Genomic DNA, 22,445 nt, shown 5'->3' with positions numbered 1-22,445 from the left:
GGATGTCAGTTGTGATGATTCAGGAACCGCCTAACTATACTAAGAATCGCCGCCTTCAGGATGCTGTACAGGTTCTTTTTCAATTGCAGCTCATCTAGGGACCTTAGGAGAAATTTGAGGACGACTCCGGTTGCCGAGAGGACAAACGGAACTATACGGACGTTCTCCAGGTGCCACATCTGCTTCAACTCCTCCGCTAGGTCGTGGTACTTGGTTATCTTGCCGGAGAACGTTAATTGGACATTATGGTCTAACGGTACAGCGATGTCGATGAGGGTTACCTGCTTCATCCTTTTGTTGTAAACCACAATGTCGGGCCGGTTGGCACGAATGAGGACATTGTCTGTACTTCGCTGGATCAGCTATGTTTTGGTCCTTCGGCAGAAGATGAGTGATACCCCTGGTAATGAATTCTGGTAGCTGCGTGGGTTCTTCCGCCCGTGAATCGTCGTGAGTTTTTATACCAAAAATTGTGCACGAAATCGGGTCCTGGTGCAGCCCAATTTCTGGTATACCGGGTAGCCTCACGTATATCCTGGGCGATTACTGCGACCGCGGTCATGTCTCCAACTCCATTACACTGACGCTCTTCTTCTGCTAACCACATCCCATCGTCGCTGTGCTGGACAGGGACCTCCCATAGATTGGCTCAGAACTGTGTGACGTCGCCAGTCTCCGGAAGGCTTTTTCCATAATCAGGCTTGTCGTTTAGGATGCAGTTGTAGAACTCACTTTCGTTAATATTGAATATCCGGTTTTGTTCTTTCCGTTTCGAACATTCTCCATAACGCCGCAATCGTTTCGCAAGAGCACTCAACCGATGTACATGGGTGTCGATGATCTCCGTAATGTTGACTTCTGTGAGATCTCGGAGTTCTGCAGGCTTCACAATTTCAGCAACATAACGAACTAGCCTCGTTGATCGATTCCCCTACTGTGTTAATCGACTAATCTTGGTCTGCAATGTAGCGATCCGGTTCTCCAAACGTCTCATCCACGCGGGTGCTGTGTGCTGGGGCGTGTGTGACCTTCACCGTCTCCTTGCAGGCTCGTTCGTAATCCCAGCGTCTTGACAACAGCCACCGCAGCTGAATACACCGTAAACTGCAGATCCTCGAGGCTCTGTACGGCCTCCAAGTACTGTGGCAAAATATCCTGGTTTAGGATGCTTATTGCACTTGTTGACCGATAGGAATTCCACAGTTTTGGTATTCGGTGCCGGGACATGGGGTCTGTCCCACGGAACTGCGTGACTGCTGTGGCCGCTAGTTCGTCTCGTAGTTGCTGTGGGTCCTGGAGCAGTGGGTGCAGTCGAATCACGACTCTCGCTTGCGTTTGATGCATCCAGCCCATCAAAACTTCTTCTGGGCGTATCGCTCGATCTTATCCTCTCCTCTCCTCTCCCAATTCCCTCTGCGCTTCCAGCATCAACTCCACTTCTGCAGCTAGACATAATTGCTCGCTGTCGTGTGTACTGTACAGCTTGTTCAAGTCAAGCTGATTAGCAAGTTCACTGAGGGCGTAAACGGTCTTTCGAGCAACCAATATGGCTTCCGGAAAGGGAGGTCCACCGTAGACGCTATCTTGTCGGTTACAAAAACCGCCGAGAAAGCACTCGAGCCTAAGAGGAGGGGAATTCGCTTCTGCGGGGTAGTGACTCTGGATGTAAGGAATGCATTCAATAGCTCCAGTTGGGCTGCTATTGCCGATGCGTTCTTGCGTCTGGGGATACCGGAGTACTTGTACAAGATTCTCGGAAGCTACTTTCAGAATCGCGTACTAGTTTACGACACGAAGGTGGGTCGGAAGTGCTTTCACATAACTTCAGGAGTCCCGCAAGGTTCCATCCTGGGTCCGGTGTTATGAAATGTCATGTACGACGAGGTGTTGAGGTTAGAGTACCCAGTGGGAGTGGTGATTGTCGGATTTGCCGACGATATTACGCTCGAAGTTTACGGTGAAACAATCGAGGACGTAAAGTTGACTACCAACCACTCGATCAAGGTTGTGGAGGCGTGGATGCGGTCCAGGAAACTGGAGCTGGCTCACCACAAGACAGAGGTGACGATTGTTAACAACATGCAGTCGGCACAGCAGACGGAGATCAGTGTAGGAGAGTGCACTATCATGTCAAAGCACTCTGTCAAACACTTAAGCGTGATGATCGACGATAAGCTTACCTTCGGTGGCCAAGTCGATTATGCCTGTAAAAGAGCCTCCACAGCTATTGCGGCACTGTCCCGGATGATGTCCAATAGCTCAGCGGTGTACGCCGGTAAGCGCAAGCTTCTGGCTAGTGTTGCTACGTCCATACTTAGGTATGGCGGCCCGGCGTGGGGCACCGCGCTAAGTACTGAATGCTACCGACGGAAACTGGAAAGTACTTACAGGCTTATGTGCCTGCGGGTTGCGAGCGCGTACCGTACCGTGTCACACGACGCTCTCTGCGTCATTACTGGTATGGTGCCTATCAGCATTCTTATCAGTGAGGACATGGAGTGCTTCGAAATGCGCGGCACAAGAGGCATACGCAGGACTGCCAGGATGGCCTCTATGGTCAAATGGCAGCGCGCGTGGGACAGTTCCACCAAAGGAAGGTGGACCCATAGGTTGATACCGAGGGTAGATATTTGGATTAATAGGCGCCATGGGGAAGTTACATTCCACCTGACACAGGTCCTTACAGGTCATGGTTGCTTCCGACAGTATCTACACCGTTTCGGGCATGCGGATTCTCCCGAATGCCCAGTGTGCAATGGTTTAGAGGAAACGGCGGAACACGTTTTGTTCGTGTGCCCGCGTTTTCGTACAATGCGTGACCGCATGCTTGCCACATGCGGGGGAGACACAACTCCGGACAATTTGGTCCAGAGGATGTGTAGGGATGAGTTTGGCTGGAACGCCGTTTCAACGGCTATTACCCATATCGTCTGGGAGCTACAGAGGAGGTGGCGCGTGGACTCGGAGAATGGCTAGTCCAGATGCAGTACAGGGGTCCAGAGGTGGTCCAGGGGTTCGAAGTCGGCTTCGTAGGTCATACCGGTGCCCTGCGGTCGAGATCAACCCTTACAGCGAGTAAGTGGCCGCGGAGAGGAAGTCCCGGTAGCGGTGCTGTCGTGGCGTCGGTCTACTGGGTTGGATCCGAGCCCGCGGTTGGTAAGGGGTCCCCGGCAAGGGTCGGGGTAGGTGAGACCCTGCTGTCTGCAACCTACGGATGCATCTGATAGGGCCTGAAGGGTAGTGATACCCTTCCTTTGCGGGCAGGTCAGATCGGGTTGCATGTGGGCATCAGTTCTTGATGTCCGCTCAGCAGTAGGGCGCGGGCGGGGTTGACCCTGCCCGCCTTCCGAGGACAAAGGGAGTGGTGAGGACCACTCGGGAAACTGGCTAAGCGCCAGCATGTTACCGTGATGGTCTCTCCAAAGCGAGTCATCGATGTTCGTTGCTGCAGGCTACGCAGCTAACCTTGAGGGTGCAATGTGCACTAGCCCCTCTCTGAAGCAATACCTTCTTGGTGGTTCCGGAGAGACGTAGGGTTTGGCGACCATAGGAATGTGTTTAGTGGGTCGAGGAGAGAGTAGTCCTGGCTTCTACTATTGTAGTAGAAGACGGCCTCAGCCCCACACTATCCTAAACTTCCTGTTAGGGTGTCTGTTTGCAGATTATCCCCCTATGGTTTAGAAGAAAAAAAAAAAGCTGGTTCACAAAGCGAGGGAATCTCTCGTTGAACATATCCAGCATCCCTGATCTGCCGGACATGTTCATCTCCATTCTCGTGCAGACAATATAGCAGCGAATCACGTACATATTCATCTCCCTCGTCCACATGATCCGCTGTCGTCGGCCGCCTGCTAACGTGAGTGACTGATGTCGATCAGCCACAGCAAGATTGGCGGGTGCAGCATTCCCAAGTAACACACTTGTCACATAAGAGTCACGGCGGCGCAGGTTTTTGTTGCGCAAAAGTCACTGTGACTTACTTCTAGCAAGTAAGTGTTTATTTGTTAGAAGTAAGTCACAGTGACTTCTGCGTAACAAAAACCTGCGCCGCCGTGACTCTTCTGTGACAAGTGTGTTACTTGGGTTGGTGGTTGCTGTTGCTGCCGTTTCTGCTCTGTGTTCGTGGTACGGGCTGTGCCCGTTGACTACAAAAAAAATCATCATTTAATTTTGTTTTTCTTACTCACGATCAGCTATTAAAAATGAGCTGCCATTTTTTAGCCCATTCATTCGAATTTTCAACATAAAACAAATTAAATATTCTCATAGGCCCATATATTATATTAAAATAAGTGTGTAATGTTGTGCATTGTGTGCTCATCAAGCGTTAGATCATACACAACGAGAATCATTATTATTGTGCAGTAACGACTGATACAATAAAACAAAGAAAAACAATCGCACACATTAAATATTAGCACCCATTTATTCTTATCCAAGATAGCACAGCTTGTTTTCTTTATCATTTATTGATCCAGGTCGTTTGCCAATCATCATGTAAGAACTCATTTCATGCTTCAATGTAAATGTTGCACGATAGCGAGAGATTGAATTGGTAATCTTAAATTTCCAATGTTTAGTATATTTCCTATTGTGAGATAAGCAAGCATGACAGCCAAAACTTACTCCTTCGTTTTAAGTCCAATAACATTTCGAATGGACAGCACAATCCATTCGTCTACTTCACGCAGTGATGATGAAATTCAATTCAATTCTCGCTGTCTCCTTCCTGAATAGGCAGGCGCGCCTCGTCCCCGATGATACCGATGTGGGCTGGAAATCGGAAGATGTGTAACAGTGTGCTGAGGGGAGGATCGTTCGTTTACACACCAGCTTTTATAACCGATTTTTCAACCGCTATGTTGAACAGTAAGTTGAAAAATATATCAGCCTGCTTGAAAATCATCTAAGATCATGAAAAGTCGCATGCTGTAGTATTTTTGGAGCCACTTGAACAGAATGAATGAATCAGCTAAACCTGTAAAACTGTAAATATGCTCCATTTTTAGAGGTTTTGAATTGCTGATTCTCTTATCAACAACAACTTGTTTGAAATCATGAGAAATAAATGGTTTACTTACACTAACAGTGCATGAAAGCATTTCCTCTACAATAATTTGCCCAGGAATGATCGACTGATATTTTTTTTTCAAAACACACTAACGATGACACAAACAATTTGTATTCCCTCCTAATGAAATTGCCTGATCTCAACAGACATAAAAAATACAGATAATTTTTAGTTCGAATTTATAGCTTGTCAGCGATTACATCCGAAATTTCAGATGCTATTGTCGATCAAATGTGAGGTTAGGTAACGCCAAATTTTCAACTTTGGAAGCAAAAATAACATATTTCTGGTGAACACATTGCATGTAAGTTATGAGAATTTGCAATAATTTCACTTTTCTTCCATTTGTATCATTAGTAATTCCGTCTAGGGTTCGTAATTCACTGTTTAAGAAAAGCGCCACTTACGCAATTTAGCTTTGCGTTTGATCGTAAATCCAGTGCAGGACCCGATTTTCCGGAATTAAGTTTCTCAAAATTGTATTTAGCAGACGGAATCCTATACAAAGCTCAAATCTTGACTGATTACTAATCAAAGTCGGTTTGCAGACCTGCATTACCTTCAAAGACTTCATAAGGAAATTGCCGCAAAATATTAAAAAAATGCATCTTCTTATTTGAAAAGTAGGTTCTTCAGGGACGATCCGACAATGACAAGAAGAATAACTTAATAATTTAAAGCCGCAGAAAACAAAGAATAAACGACATTGGCAGTTTTTGTGTAAACAGGTTTGATAATGCCATTTTTATTTTCCAAATCTTTAACAAGACCCATCATGTTCCTGTGATCAATTAACTGCATCTAATCACACAAAGATTTGTAAGTCTTGTCGCATTTTTTACACTTGGAACACGCACGACCTTTTTGGTATATTGGTTTACTCATCCAGGTCCACGACGAATAGTTGCATGTCATCAGAAACGTGTCTCCGCTGCCGGCGTAGTCATATTCCGAAATGGCACATCCAACATGGGTTTGATAATCGACTGCCATTGCGGTGAAATGTAGTACCCTAAGATGCGGTATTAAACATAAAAAAATAAAAATAAAAACTTTGAGGATTCGCACATACCCTCTACTTTGGCCTTCATATTTATCGACTTCGTTGATGTAAAAATCCTTATGTTCATCCCACCATGCTTGGATTGCTTCCCCAATTAGGTTTGTCTTATCCTTTGGTCTTTTTTGAGACCATGACGAGTAGTAGATATTTTGACCAGCATCAGGAAATTTTACTTTAATTAGAAAGATAACATCAAACAAAACTATTGAGCTAGTGTACATTGGTCAATTTACATGTGCTTCGACAGCGATCGTGGTTCATTGTACATTGTTTGACATTGTGTTCGGCAAGCTTTGCCAATTCATCGTCCCATTTCTGGAATAAGGAAATAAAATCTTTTATGCTGGAAACGCAATACAAACTATGCAGACATTCAAGTTATCTTACCAATTCCGGCATGTTCATAGCACTGGGGAACATCCCATGAGTTGAAGTCATGGTTCCACTGGCCAATTTATTTCTGAGCTCATTATGACGCTTAAGAATAAACTTTTTGTAGTTCGATTTCATGGATATTATCTTCGGATGCTGATTACTGCACGAGGGATAGTGCGAAAACTAAAAAAAATATGAAAAAATATCATTTTAATTTAACAAACCTGCAACTCTTCAAAATATTCTTACGTCTTTTGGTCGACATCCAACATGTTCTCCCTTATATTCGCATATCTTTTTGTATGCAGCACTGCAATAGTCTTTACTTTTCCCGAAGGAAGGAGCTGAATTAACCACTATAATTGCGATTAATAAATAAACGTTATGCATTATTGAAAACAGAGGAATCAGTACTACTGTAATCTTCGAAAGAGTCTATTTTATACTACCATTCAGCAAATAAGATCCTCAACATATAGTGTGCGAGTGTACAGCTGTGCCTACTCAGCTGAGCAATCTAAGATCAAATCGCTCTGTAGCTCATGTCTTGATTTATAATGCAATTATTGTAAATACATTCATTTAGTAGAAACGTTGTAGAATCAACTAATCATAAAATGTTGTGAACAAACGTGCAATCTCTAGATTGTTATTTGTTTTCTGTCAGTGAGTCAGTTATAAATATTTAACTATAATTGGTTACCGTGGGGTGCCCTAATTTCGTGTGGGTCCAAATTTCGCTTAAGATTTAGATATCATAATCATAGAAATAATTGTTGAATTGTCCATATTTAACTTTAGGTATTATAGCTAAAGTGAAATTTGAACAACTGCACAATTAGTTCTATGGTCTCTAAATATCATTAGTTAGTGAATTTTAGACCCGCTCGAAATTAGGGCACCCCACGGTAACATCATTTACAATTTCTCCAGAAATTTTAAGATTTATTTTTTTTTTTTAGATTATGGAACTAGACCTGTGCGCCGCCGCCTATACTGTTTTGTGTTACGCCGACGCCAAACGAGGTATCGGGCCACACGCCGCTGTTTGTCGCGGCGCCGATTTTTATTTTTATAAGAGTTTGACTGTAATAAATGATTTCTCGTTATGGATTTTCTTGATTTCTCGATTGATCATTGACGAATCGATCTAGACGCAAGTCAAAACCGTTCTCTAGCGGGTCACCATGAAATAATATGAAAACGGATCGTATTTTCGGAAATAATACTGTCGAAATGAAATCAACAAAAATAAATCAATCACTGAAGTTATACCCTTGCGATATTTAAATTGTAAACAGTACGTTACCTTCTTGAAATTTGAAGTTTAGTCATTGGAACATTGGTCTGACCACTTTTTCTTTTCTTTGTTTAGGCGAATTATACAGGACACTCTTATTATTAACTCCTGAAAAAAAAGAATGAATTATTGAATATCTTTTTATGAACGAGACTTTCGCTGGCTGGTCCAGGTTCGTACTGATGAAAGAAAAAAGGGTGTCCATTAGCGTGGGACACAAAAAGACATTTTGCTCCTGTACACTTTTTAAGTTCCATTTTGGCCCAATATCAACTGTGCAAAATTTCAGCTCGATCGGAGAAACTATATTTTAGCGCCAGCCGTTTTAAGTTTTCATACGATTTACTATGAGGAAAATCACTTTTTCAAAGAAAAATCGCCACAGGTTGCCCCTTAACCCCTAAAAATATATCGATGAATGATTTCTGTTGGAAATTTTACGAGGAACAAACCCTCTGAAGACCTCAAAGCGATCTAAGGCATGTGGAAAAAGTTATTGACTCAAAACCGAATGGCATGCCAACGCTGTTTAACATGTAAGGAATAACAATAAATAATAAAATCTCATCATTTTATCGATCGGGTAAGGCTTAATAACTTTTTCCACGAATGTCGCATCGCTTTGCGGTCTTCGGAGGTCTGATTCCTCGTGAACTTATCTACAAGAATCATTCAACGACTTATTTTTAGGGATCAATGGGTGACTTCTAGCGATTTTTCTTTGAAGAAGTAAATTCTCCCCATAGTAAATCATATGAAAAACTAAGAATGGCGGGCGCTAAAATATAGTTTCTTTGATCGATCTGAAATTTTGCACAGTTGATATGGGACCAAAATGGAACTTAAAAAGTATACAGGAGTTGGAGTTTTTCCGGTTTTTATATTTCCCCATATAAACCGTGTACCAGGCTAGTGTCCATTCAAGTGTTCTTCGCAACTCTAGTGTTCTTTTTTTTGTTTGTTATGTCTGTATTAACGAGATTTTTAACCCTAGGCTAGTTCATCTCGGGACCCACGCTTTACTTCCCTTCCGAAGGAAGAACCCAGATTTTGTGAGTATGTCGGGAGTGGGATTCGATCCCAGGTCCTCGGCGTGATAGTCTTGTGTTCTAAACACCACACCAGGTCCGCCCCACACATTTTTATTACATTTAATTGATCATTCAAATCTCTATAGTAGTTTTTTTTCAGAGACTTTTTCAGAATGACTCAGAGGTGGCTTCATAAGATCCATCAAGGATTCCCCCAAAACATTATTCAGGGATTCCTACAGGAGTATCTTTGGGGATTAGTCCAGAAGTTTATTCAGGGATTAGTCCAGGAGTTTCTTCAAAGATTCCTCCAGAAGTTCCTTCAAAGATTACTCCTAAAATTTCTTCCAACATTCCTCTAAAATCCCAATCAGGGATTTCTCCAGATGTTTCTGTAGAGATCTCTTCAGGAGTTCCTTCATCGATCGATCGATCGATCGAAGGAGGATTCAGGGATGCTTCTTGGAGTTTCATCAGGAATGCCTTCAGAAGTTCTGGTATTTCGACAGGAGTTCCTTCAAAGGTTCTTCCAGAAAGATTGAAGGATTCCTGCAGAAGTTCCTTCAGGGATTTTTATATTAGATCCTTCAGAGATTAGTCTAGGAGTTCACCCAGCAATTCCTTCTGTTGTACTAAAAATCTCACAGGAGCCCTTCAAATTTTAGTCCAGGAATTTTCACAAGGCTTCGTGCAGAAGATCTTTCAGAGATTCATCCTGAAATTCCTTCAGGAATTCTTCTAGAATTCCAATCAGAAATCTCTCCTAGTGTTCTTTCAGAAATTCATCCAGAAGTTCCTTCAGAGATCTCTCCAGGATGCATATAAGAGTATTCAAAGATGCTCAAGGAGTTTCAGGAATTCTTCCAGAAGATCATTCAGGAGTTCTCACAGAAGTTCTTTCAGGCATTAGTCCAGGAATTCCTTCTAAGATTCTATCGTAACTATGTAACAAACTCTTCCAAAAATTAATACCCTTAAGTTAATGATTTGAGACCGATTAAAAGTTATCTAGAAAAAAAAAAAACATAATGATTTTTTTAAAAGTTTAAAATTTTGAAGACGATTTTCTCTGATCAATGCAATTGTTCCATACGGTGTTTTGTAAAGTTAAGCTTGAAATCGAATTTGTTGATTTGTTTTTATTATAGAGACTTTCAGCCCTTGGCTGAAATCGAATTTGTATACTTCAGGGTTAATTTGCGATTCACGGTAGGAATGAGCTAAACGTGAACAAGTGACGCCTGACACAACACAATGAACGAGTTAATTAGTTCCAAACCATGATAGCCATTTTGTGTGATTAACCATAAAGTTTACTGTATATCAATGAAAAGTTCGTTTAATTACCATAATCAAAATTCTGTGATTGAAATTGAACGCTCTAAAAAAAATTCGACTTTGTGGTGGTCATCTTGGGGTTCTAATGAAATAATCCTTAAAACATTAGTGTGTGCCATTGAGAAGTTGAAGTCGTATGAAGATAAATTATTTGCAGTGCTGCGAACTATGATAGTTCTTGTCATATCGACGCTCATAAAATTAAACTTGTATCACATTTGTTTACGCTTTCCAACACTCGAAAAGATTGAATCCCATCCTCGTTTTGCGATCATCACCACCATGATTGTCATGACTCTTTTGTTCACATCTTTTTGCGGGAAATAGAGGCACGCACAGGGGTATGCGAAACGACGAACATCACGACTTCGAAAATCTCTCTCTCTCTCTTCTTGGCGTAACGTCCTCATTGGGACAAAGCCTGCTTCTCAGCTTAGTGTTCTATGAGCACTTCCACAGTTATTAACTGAGAGCTTCCTCTGCCAATGACCATTTTTGCATGCGTATATCGTGTGGCAGGCACGAAGATACTCTATGCCCAAGGAAGTCAAGGAAATTTCCTTTACGAAAAGATCCTGGACCGACCGGGAATCGAACCCGTCACCCTCAGCATGGTCATGCTGAATACCCGTGCGTTTACCGCCTCGGCTATATGGGCCCTCGTTTCTCATTCGTTTCGAATAACTCGGTTATAATGCACATACCAAGTGCACCATGCACTGCGCCTCTTTATAGTAATTGCTTTTCTATTGCATTTCTGGGTGTTTTCAGCAGGGAACCTTACCGGGGCCGCGCTGCCTACATTGCGTTGAAGGGGCTGCCTTCTTAGGTATAGCTGACGCGATACAGCATTTCATACTTAGCTGCTGGATGCCAGAACAGACGCTGTTTGAGCCGCACCTCCTTGGTGAACGGACGCTCGGGACGTACCTCCTCAATCAAGCTCGGTGATCCCCAAAGTGGGCGGAATCGCCCCCTAGGGGGCGAAAATCTGGTCGAAGGGGGCGAAAATTTGAAAAACCAAAATACTAAAAAGGGGGGCGATTTTTTTTAAATAATTGCGGAATATCAAAAGTATTGAAATGTGTTGTATTGAATGTCAACTGAATCATTAAAACTCCCTAACATTTCAAGATTTTTCGTTTCTAGGATTTTTGAAAAATGTCTGTTTCGAAATCGATTGCATGATTCAAATTTTCGATGTTTATGTGGACATTTTGGCAAAATTCTTAAAAAACAGACGATTGCTACATGAATTTCCAAAAGAAATTCTAGTTATTCTGGAGATCTTATCAATAAGTAATTTCTATGGCAAAAATTCCTGATTGATTTCTGTAAAAATTATGAAAGGAACAGGGTTTATTTTTACGTGATAAAAAGTTTTTTTATCATGTGGTTTGTTTTTCATGAAAATTTCAACCAAAAACATGAAGTTCAAGATTAATCTTAAAACACTTTTCGGATGAAAGTCGTCACACATTGTTTAGAATTATTTCAAAGAAGCTACCCGAAGGAATTCCTAATGTAACTTATTGCTAGAAGATATTTTGGATTTTTTTTCTCGAATTCAGTGTTTAATTACTTCAAAACCATGTAATGCATGTCTGCTTATTTGACATTAAAAAGTTCTCCAATTTATAGGAAGCTTGTCAATGCATTTCATTTTAAATTACTGAGCAAAGCCGACTATATTCAAAATACACCAATACATTCATGAGTTGCACTTTTTGCATAAATGATAATTTTGTAATTGAGGGGCCCAGAATCAAAGGGGTGTAAATGACCATTTTATCGATTTAGAGCTGAGCAAATCAAAAAAATCTTCAGATTTCAAGCTATTAGGAACTTTTCAAGATTGTTTCTACGATGTTTGGAAAAATTACAATAAAACAGAGAAAAACCTCATTACTCGAAAGTGTGTTTTGTCACTTAACCCCCTCAATTGTTTTCTTCAATTCCCCACCAGTCTTATTTGAGTACTTGTGACCAAACATCTCGGTTGTTGAAGAACCCACCTTTAGAACACTGGTAAAACATCTGGTTGAGGCAAACGAGCGTTCGTTTTTACATGCAACATTAGTTTTTTTTCTCAATTGCAGACAATCAATGCATTTGTAGAAGAACTCAACGAATATGAGAGCGATACTAATTGAGATACATTAATTACCAGTTTGCCACAGTAGTGTCAAATAGTGGGCTTTCAAAGGCTTTCCCTTAGCAAATTTTCAGCCTTTTATCATAGAAAAATAAATCTCACTTAGGGGGGCGAAAATGTTTTTCGCAAGCTCCAAGGGGGCGAAACCTCCTAAAAGTTTGGGAAACACTGATCTAGCTGAAGACAGAAGGACAACAGTGCCCAGGTTGCACTACCAGCTAAGCACACAACTCTTAGCTGGCGGTCTATGTCATCGTTTGACCCATAGGAACTTGTGAGGACCAGAGCTATGTTGGACGCTCTCCTTATCGACTCACCGCCCAATTATGGTAAACTCTTTCGCAATTCGGGCTTTCGAAGCGCACAAGTTCGTATTACCTACTTGGGAAGGAAAGATAGAAATCGAATCTAACGAATATCTCGTGATAGTAACGATAATTCGCAGCATTTCTGTACGGGTTTGTCATTGCGACCAATTATTGAATCTATTTTAACATTACTCGTGGGCTACAAAATGGTGAGTCGACAACCTGGAAGGAGCGTCCAATGTAGCTCTGGTTTTACCTCATGCTTCCACAGGTCGGTCTATGATAAAGGCCGCCAGCCAAGAGTTGTGTGCTTATCTGGTAGTGCAGCCTGGTCACTGTTGTCCTTCTGACTTCAGGTAGATTGAGGAAGTACGTCCCGACCGTCTGTTCACCAAAGAGGTACGGGTCATACATCATCTGATCTGGCATCCATCGGCAGTCTGGGTATCACGAAATGCTGAATCGCGTTGCCTAAGGAGGCAGCCTCTACAGCGCCTCTCGTAAGGTGGCTTGTTGAAAACCTTCAATCGTGAACTGTAGAATGTTGGCGTGAATGTGCAGATATATCCATAAGAGGTAAGGCAAAAACGTGGTTTCATAGTTATCGAAAAGCAGACGAAGCGAGCTACATACAGGGGATGGCCAAAATGTTTGGGATAGGCAACTTTTTTTCTTCCACAAAAAAATTCAACATGCTGTAACTTTTCATAGAGTGCATCAAAAAATCTCAAATTTTGTCTACCTATTATATATGCATCATTGGTACAAATTTTGGTTCGATTGATTAATTTTTCGCGAAGTTAGAACCGTTCGGGTAAAACACTATTTTTCAGACAACTCATTTTTGAACTGTCATATCTCGGAAACCAGTGAACCGAATTGAATGATTTTTTAAAGTTTATCAACACTATATTGATACTTAATACGACGTTATAAAATGTAATATTTTCTCACGGCGAATTAAGTTATACCGGATTGAATTTTTTACCGATATAGAGGAAAATAAGTCAAATATACAATACCACACAAAAATTACTAAATGTGTTCTTCCTTCAATCTAAATAGGCTCTAATATATCTGATTAGAGATAACTTGAGAACATAAGTGGAAAATCTTTGGATATCAACACTAAAATTTATTGACATTGATGTAAAAAAAAAATACATTTTCTGAGAAAAATCCAAAAAGTGTCAATCCATGATAACTTTTTTCAACGTTTAAAAAGTACCTATGTTTTATTAGTTTGTGAAGTATTTACATATTGTTAGTGTACGTTCAAAATTTCATTCCATTCGGTTCACTGGTTTCCGAGATATGACAGCTCAAGAATGAGTTATCTGAAAAATAGTGTTTAGGGGTGGAAGCTCAGGTAAAATATTATCTCAGGTAAAATACAATCTATTATCAGAACGCCGGCGGGATGCGTACCAAGACTAATCGTTTCTTCCTGGCGACCGCATCTAGTGACTATGACGTTATCGTAATTACCGAAACTTGGCTTCAAAGTGATGTAAGTAACGCTGAACTCTCTTCCGCTTACAATATTTATCGATGTGATCGTAACAGTACAACGAGCTCTCTACAAAGGGGAGGTGGTACGCTTGTTGCTGTAAAGAAAGCTATTCCAAGTGCGCTCGTTCAACTTGACAGATGCGAAATGCTGGAACAAGTCGTGGTCAAATTATCCTATATGAATAATGCTGTATATGTATGTGGAATCTGTTCCAGGCAAATACGTAGCCCATTCCGATTCCGTTCAACAAATTATGAACAAAGCAACCGGCACAGACTCTGTAATAATTGTTGGCGACTATAACTTGCCTCGTCTTCTCTGGTCGTATGACGATGACGTGGGTTCGTACTTGCCGACAAACGCCTCCTCAGAGCAGGAGCTTGTGTTTACAGAGAATATGATCGCTAGCGGACTCCAACAGATTTGTGATGTGCGTAACTCCAACGGAAGGCTTCTAGACTTGGCCTTCGTTAACAACAGCAGCGAAGTAGAATTGTTCGAAGTACCTTCTGCTATGTTACCCACTGACCGTCACCATAAGCCGCTAGTTTTACGCTTGACCACAGGAACTGCAACGAACAATTTCGACGGGACTACTGCTGACTTCAACTTTGACTTCAACCGATGCGACTACGATGCTGTTATCGATGAGTTACGACTGTTGGACTGGGACGAGCTGTTTCGAGGCGCCAGTGTTAATGATATGGTCACCACCTTCTACGACACTGTGTTCAGGTCGATTGGAAGGCACACTCCTCTACGCCGAATACATCCTCGTCGTTTGGATAAACATCCCTGGTGGAATGCTGATCTTCGACACCGACGTAACGTTCTCCGTAAAGCCCGCCGCCGTTTTCAACGATGCCGTACCGAAGAGAACAGATGCGTTCTACGAAGGCTCGAAGCTGAGTACGATGATTGTGTATCGGCTTCTTTCCGTGAGTATGTTTTTCGTATCCAAGAGGAAGTCAAAACCGACCCATCCTCCTTCTGGCGTCACTTCAAAGGCAGAAAAATGCGCAATCTGTTCCTCCAGAAATGTCATTTGGAGACAAAACGAGTCACGATGTCAGAGGTTCGGTAGAACTTTTTGCAGATTTCTTCCAAACTGTTTATGATTCCAATCCCCCTACGGTTTCCCCGGCTGTGTTGAATAGTTTGCCATCATATGACATCCGATTTCCGTGCCCGACTTTCTCTGTCGCCGACGTCACCAACGTGTTGAACTATGTTGACCCATCAAAGGGACCTGGCTCTGATAAATTGCCTCCCGTATTTGTTCACCGATGTGCTGCAGTGCTAGGACCACCTGTTTGTAAGATATTCAATCTCTCGCTATCGGAAGCCGTCTTCCCGAAAGCATGGAAAGTGGCTGCCATCACTCCTATCCATAAAGCTGGTAACGTTCGTCATGTTGAGAACTATCGACCAATTTCTATACTATGCTGTCTAGCTAAAGCTTTTGAAATTTTAATTAACGACAAAATGTATTTTGCTGCAAAGCCAATTATTTCGCAGTCACAGCATGGCTTCGTGAAGAACCGCTCTACAACATCAAACCTCATGGTCTATGTTAGCAAGTTAAATTCCAGCTTGGAAAAAAACGGCCAAGTCGACAGTATATACGTGGATTTGTCCAAGGCGTTCGACAAAGTACCGCACGATTTGGCGTTGTGTAAACTTGAGCGATTGGGATTTCCGAATTGGCTAATCAGATGGCTACGCTCGTATCTGAAAGATAGATCCGCTTACGTGAAGTTGAACCCGGCTTCGTCTAGTCTTTTCAACACGCCATCTGGAGTCCCCCAAGGTAGCCATCTCGGGCCTCTGATTTTTATACTTTTCGTCAACGATTTGTGTCACCGATTGACATCATTCAATCTTAAGTATGCTGACGACCTGAAAATTTATCGAATCATCAGCTCTTTGGTTGACTGTGCTGCTTTACAGCAAGATATAGAAGCGGTAGAGGACTGGTGCGTTTCTAATGGAATGACAATGAATGCGATGAAGTGCAAGGTGATCAGCTTTTGTAAAAGTCATACACCACGGAGTTTCGCATATAAAGTAAATGGCATTACACTCGACCGCGTAACATCAATCAACGACTTGGGAGTAACAATCGACAACAAACTGAACTTCGCGGAACACATTACCAAGACCACTGCTAAGGCTTTCGCCGTTTTGGGATTCATTCGCCGAAACGCAAACGAGTTCCGAGATATATACGCGTTGAAGGTCTTGTACTGTTCGTTGGTCCGTAGTATTCTTGAGTACGCCGTACAAATCTGGGCTCCACATCACGAAACACATGTAGCTAGAATAGAAAGAGTGCAACGCTGCTTTGTACGTTTTGCACTCCGAAGATTGCCGTGGAACGATCAGCTAAGATTGCCGCCGTATGAACACCGTTGCCAACTGATACGACTGGAAACATTGCGACAGCGGCGAGAATAACTGCGAAGGATGTTTGCTTTTGATATTCTCACTAGTCGTGTTGACTGCCCGGACCTCCTGCAACAGGCGAACTTTTTGGCTCCGGTGCGTAGGTTACGACATCGTACGTTGTTCTGGACTGCATTTCATCGCACTGGATATGGGCAGAATAATCCGATGGAAAAGTGTTTCACACTTTTGAATAGTTTAGATTTTACGTTTGACTTTAACCAGAGTAGAGATAGTTTTAAAAATAGTATAAGGCAATTAACTTAAGGTTGTTCAGTCTGTACAGCTATAAGCTGAAGATGGTGAAATAAAATAAATTCTCCTGGGCGCCCATTAAAAACACCACCCCCGGCGAAGACTGGCGCTCGAGCCTAGCTATTTAGCACTGTAGTTGGAGGAAATGCCAATGCAGAACCCGTAGCTTCCGGGAAGGTAAGCCCAGCTCCCTGGGTTAGTGGGTTGGTGTCAGGCCCTGCGAGCCAGCCGTAAAAAAGACTAGCACCGGAAAATCAACAAGAGAAGAATGCGAACCGATACCAATGGCGACGACCACAGCGACGAAAAGGGACTTGCGATTGGAAGCTCGGTACGTGGAATTGCAGATCTCTCAACTTCATCGGGAGCACCCGCATACTCGCCGATATACTGAAGGACCGCGGGTTCGGAATCGTAGCGCTGCAGGAGGTGTGTTGGACAGGATCTATGGTGCGAACGTTTAGAGGTAATCATACCATCTACCAGAGTTGCGGCAACACACGTGAGCTGGGAACAGCTTTTATAGTGATGGGCGACATGCAGAGGCGCGTGATCGGTTGGTGGCCGATCGACGAAAGAATGTGCAGGTTGAGGATCAAGGGCCGATTCTTCAACATTAGCATAATAAACGTGCACAGCCCTCACTCCGGAAGCACTGATGATGACAAAGACGCATTTTACGCGCAGCTCGAACGCGAGTACGACCGCTGCCCAAACCACGACGTCAAGATCATCATAGGGGATCTAAACGCTCAGGTAGGCCAGGAGGAGGAATTCAGACCGACGTTTGGAAAGTTCAGCGCCCACCAGCTGACGAACGAAAATGGCCTACGCCTCATCGATTTCGCCGCCTCCAAGAACGTGGCCATTCGTAGCACCTTCTTCCAGCACAGCCTGCCGTATCGTTGCACCTGGAGATCACCACAACAAACGGAATCGCAAATCGACCACGTTCTGATTGATGGACGGCACTTCTCCGACATTATCGACGTCAGGACCTATCGTGGCGCTAATATCGACTCTGATCACGACCTGGTGATGGTTAAACTGCGCCCAAAACTCTCCGTTATTAACAACGTACATTACCGGCGGCAGCCCCGGTACGATCTAGAGCGACTGAAGCAACCGGATGTCGCCACCGCATACGCACAGAATCTCGAGGCAGCGTTGCCGGACGAGGGTGTGCTCGATGTGGCCCCTCTAGAGGACTGCTGGAGTACAGTGAGAGCAGCCATCAACAACGCAGCCGAGAGCACTATCGGGTACGTAGAACGGAGTCGACGAAACGATTGGTTCGACGAGAAGTGCAGAGCGGTTCTGGAGGAGAAAGATGCAGCGCGAGCGGTAATGCTGCAGCATGGAACCCGACAGAATGTGGAGCGATACAGACATAAGCGGAAGCAGCAGACCCGTCTCTTCCGGGAGAAAAAGCGCCGCCTGGAAGAAGCGGAGTGCGAGGAAATGGAACTGCTGTGCCGTTCACAGGAAACACGTAAGTTCTACCAGAAGCTCAACGCATCCCGCAAAGGCTACGTGCCGCAAGCCGAAATCTGCAGGGATAAGGACGGGAGCCTCCTGACGGACAAACGTGAAGTGATCGAAAGATGGAAGCAGCACTTCGACGAGCACCTGAATGGCGAAGAGAATGTAGGCACGGAGGACCAAGGCAGCGGAGGAAATGACTATGTTGGTGCAACAGAGGACGAGAACGAACCAACTCCCACGCTGAGGGAAGTTAAGGATGCCATCCACCAGCTCAAAAACAACAAAGCGGCTGGTAAGGACGGTATCGCAGCAGAACTCATCAAGATGGGCCCGGAAAAGTTGGCCACCTGTCGCACCAGTTAGTAGTCAAGATCTGGGAAACCGAACAGCTACCGGAGGAGTGGAAGGAAGGGGTAATCTGTCCCATCCACAAGAAAGGCGACAAATTAATGTGTGAGAACTTTCGAGCGATCACCATTTTGAATGCCGCCTACAAAGTGCTATCCCAGATCATCTTCCGTCGTCTTTCACCTAAAGTAAATGAGTTCGTGGGAAGTTACCAAGCCGGTTTCATCGACGGCCGGTCGACAACGGACCAGATCTTCACCGTACGGCAAATCCTCCAGAAATGCCGTGAATACCAGGTCCCAACGCATCAGCTGTTCATCGACTTCAAAGCGGCATACGACAGTATCGACCGCACAGAGCTATGGAAAATTATGGACGAGAACAGCTTTCCCGGGAAGCTGACTAGACTGATAAGAGCAACGATGGACGGTGTGCAGAACAGCGTAAGGATTTCGGGTGAACTATCCAGTTCATTTGAATATCGACGGGGACTACGACAAGGTGATGGACTTTCCTGCCTACTATTCAACATCGCCCTGGAAGGTGTTATGCGACGAACCGGGCTCAACAGCCGGGGTACGATCTTCACGAAATCCAGCCTATTTGTCTGTTTTGCGGATGACATGGATATTATTGCTAGAACATTTGGAACGGTGGCAGAACAGTACACCCGCCTGAAACGTGAAGCAGCAAAGGTCGGACTGGTGGTGAATGCGGCTAAGACAAAGTACATGCTGGTAGGTGGGACTGAGCGAGACAGGACAAGCCTTGGCAGCAATGTTACGATAGACGGGGATACTTTCGAGGTGGTAGAAGAATTCGTCTACCTCGGTTCCTTGCTAACGGCTGACAATAACGTGAGCCGTGAAATTCGGAGGCGCATCATCATTGGAAGTCGTGCCTACTATGGGCTCCAGAAGAAACTGCGGTCAAAAAAGATTCACCCCCGCACCAAATGTACCATGTACAAGACGTTAATAAGACCGGTGGTTCTCTATGGACACGAGACATGGACGATGCTCGAGGAGGACCTGCAAGCACTCGGAGTTTTCGAGCGACGGGTGCTAAGGACGATCTTCGGCGGCGTGCAGGAGAACGGTGTGTGGCGGAGAAGGATGAACCATGAGCTCGCTGCACTTTACGGCGAACCCAGCATCCAGAAAGTGGCCAAAGCCGGAAGGATACGATGGGCAGGGCATGTTGCAAGAATGCCGGACAACAACCCTGCAAAGTTGGTGTTTGCTAACCATCCGGTTGGTACAAGAAGGCGTGGAGCGCTGAGAGCACGATGGGCGGACCAGGTGGAGTGTGATCTGGCGAGTGTTGGGCGTGACCGAGGATGGAGAGCTGCAGCTGCAAATCGAGTATTATGGCGGCAAATTGTTGATTCAGTATTACCTATCATGAATTTGATGTTAACTAAATAAATTAATGAGTGTTTTACCCAAACGGTTCTAACTTTGCAAAATATTAATCAATCGAGCCCAAATTTGTACCAATGATGCACATATAATAGATTGACAAACAGTCAAAATTTGAGATTTTTTGATGCACTCTATGAAAAGTTATAGCTTGTTGAACTTTTTTGTGAGAGCAAAAAAAAAGTGCCTATCCCAAACATTTTGGCCATCCTCTGTATTCGGTGAAAGCATTCTTCAACAACAGCCTAATCTGCACGCCAACGAACAATAATCCCGATGATATGAAGGATGAGTTCTATGAGAGCTTTATAAGGCCTACGGAGACTAGCTAAAATAAGATGTGTCAATAGTCATCGGAGATGCAACTGCGGAGATCGGTAAAGTTTCTTTCACTCAAGTTTTTCCATAGGACTAATCTGGGAATTCCAATATATTTTTTTAAGTGTCTCCAAGACTAATCTCGTTTTTTTTTTATCCTGCTAAATCTTGCCCTAGCATTCTGCTAGAAATTGCACATTTACTAAAACAACATGGTAAAAATCAATGATTACCAAACAATCAGAATAACCAGGAAGAAGCAATTGTCTCTGTAGATCCAAAGCAATAAAATATAGGTGGGAACGCTCATGATTTTGACAGAATAATATAAGTCACAGTTCGTTGAAGACACAACAAATGGTACGCTTGAATGATCACAGACATGTCTCTTCAAAAGTTGTAACGGTAAAATTTTGTTCTTCGTCAGAAGTGATCAAGCCTTCGGCCGAGGGCCTCCCTCGAAATGGCGAAGAAAGTGTACATCACCGTCATCACGATAGTGTACAAGGTGCAAATCATTACCAGTTTGTAGGTGATAAGTTGTATCGATTGGTTCGTCACGCATTGCTACCGGCTTTCATCGCCAGACCAAAAAAAACCAATAAGCACGTTCCTGAGCTGAGGGTACTCAATCATGCCGCCGGTGTGCATCGATCGTCAATCAGTAAGTAGGCAGTAACGTAGGTACTGGTCAGGAACAGTTTTGCGCGGACAGTTCCGAAATGTTCTAAGAATACCACATGCCATTGCATAACGGATAGACATCGACGAAAAATAGACCAGACACACAAGTTCAAATAATCACACTCGAAGGAGGCAAAAATATATTTATTTCGAAGAAGATTGGTTGTTTGGCTCATTCAGAAGTTTATGCTTGGCTCGGCTCAATTTGGGGGGTTTGCATGGCGTGATTTGCGGAGCAATATATTGTAGAAATTAACTTCAGGATAAGACATTTCAAATTTGTTAAAAATTAAATTGAGTGTAGGATCAACGAAACAAGATTGTTACAAATATATTAAGTATTTAAAGGTCAAGTGTTAAAAAAACAACTCTTTTAAATGTGTAGATTGTAAATGTTAGATTAATGACTTACACAGTAGTAGCATACGCCATCTTTGCACAATGCTCAATATATGCATAAACTATGGCAGAATTTTTGAAAGTTGGTAGAATACTTCCTTCAAATCCGTGAAGATGATCCGTCCGGTAACGAACATGAAATCGTCGTTATCGAATAGGCCAGCCTAGAGGAAGCATGTTTGTGTGGTTTCAAGTTCAACCGAATCCCGCGCTACCACTCGCGTCATAGTGTGTAATTAACGTCTGAGTTGGAATGGCGCGTTTGTAGATTCGCGGTTGTAGGATATTGCGTTAAACCCACCCGCATGAGTTTTATCAGCATGTAAACAGTGCGGACAGAAGACAACTCACCGCTGTAGAAGTATTACCCAAAATTGTATTACGATAGCAAATATGTGATAACAATTTAATAATCGTTTCTACCGGATTGTTTCATAATACCTAATAACTAAAACATAGTGTAACGTAAAAAAATCCACGTGTGCTGAAAATAGTGAAGCAACAAATTTGAATGCTGGAGAGCAGTTTTCCTGGAGAATTTCATAGTTGCGAGAGCATGAGATGATCGTTGTATTCTTTGGTGTGATGGCAAACTACGGTAATTTGGAATCATGCGCAAAATGCATTTGATTTTCCAGACAGGCGGATGCACTTTTGCTTGATGCTGGGAGTTCTCTGTTCCAAAAAACTAACTAGTGAAAAGAAGTGTTGTATTGTGGATTGAAAATGGCTCCAAACATCGGACGTCGAGTGTTTCATCTGTTTAGAAAACGTAATAGTGAAATGGGAAATTTGTGGAAAAATAAACCAGATTCAGTCTGGGAATACAGCATTTTGAAAACATCCGGTAGCACTAAAATCAGATTCAATCGGTCATAAGGGGAGCCGCCGATTTCATCAACAGAGAATAAATATCAAAAGTTATACGCTGGTTTG

General features: G+C 43.2%; 2 protein-coding genes across 9 annotated transcripts in view; one reads left to right on the top strand and one right to left on the bottom strand.

The window, feature by feature from the left end:
• Window positions 1–22,445, top strand: part of LOC109414220 (titin) — a 74,387-nt gene that overhangs the window by 5,651 nt on the left and 46,291 nt on the right. For 2 of the 8 annotated variants that reach the window (XM_029859738.2, XM_062852072.1), the window contains exon 1: window positions 20,769–21,090. The exons of 2 other annotated variants lie outside the window; for them this stretch is intronic. In XM_029859738.2, coding sequence (XP_029715598.2) covers window positions 20,784–21,090 — 307 coding nt within the window. In that variant the 5' untranslated portion in view covers window positions 20,769–20,783. Of the gene's footprint in view, window positions 1–4,737; window positions 4,870–20,768; window positions 21,091–21,737; window positions 22,108–22,132; window positions 22,282–22,445 lie in introns of those variants that run through there. 4 more of the 8 variants (XM_062852078.1, XM_062852075.1, XM_062852073.1 and 1 more) reach the window with 3 other exon arrangements.
• LOC109414222 (antigen 5 like allergen Cul n 1) lies at window positions 5,785–6,938 on the bottom strand. The gene is made up of 5 exons (XM_019688027.3): window positions 6,759–6,938; window positions 6,522–6,692; window positions 6,368–6,449; window positions 6,144–6,306; window positions 5,785–6,083 (listed from the first exon to the last, which is right to left on the bottom strand). Exons 1-5 carry the CDS (start codon window positions 6,897–6,899, stop codon window positions 5,873–5,875), a joined length of 768 nt encoding a protein of 255 aa, XP_019543572.3. The 5' UTR covers window positions 6,900–6,938; the 3' UTR covers window positions 5,785–5,872.

Source organism: Aedes albopictus, chromosome 2 (genome assembly GCF_035046485.1).
Source record: "Aedes albopictus strain Foshan chromosome 2, AalbF5, whole genome shotgun sequence".
NCBI lineage: Eukaryota > Metazoa > Arthropoda > Insecta > Diptera > Culicidae > Aedes > Aedes albopictus.
The sequence above is the reverse complement of the archived record's forward strand: the minus strand, read 5'-3'. Positions and strand labels throughout refer to the sequence as shown.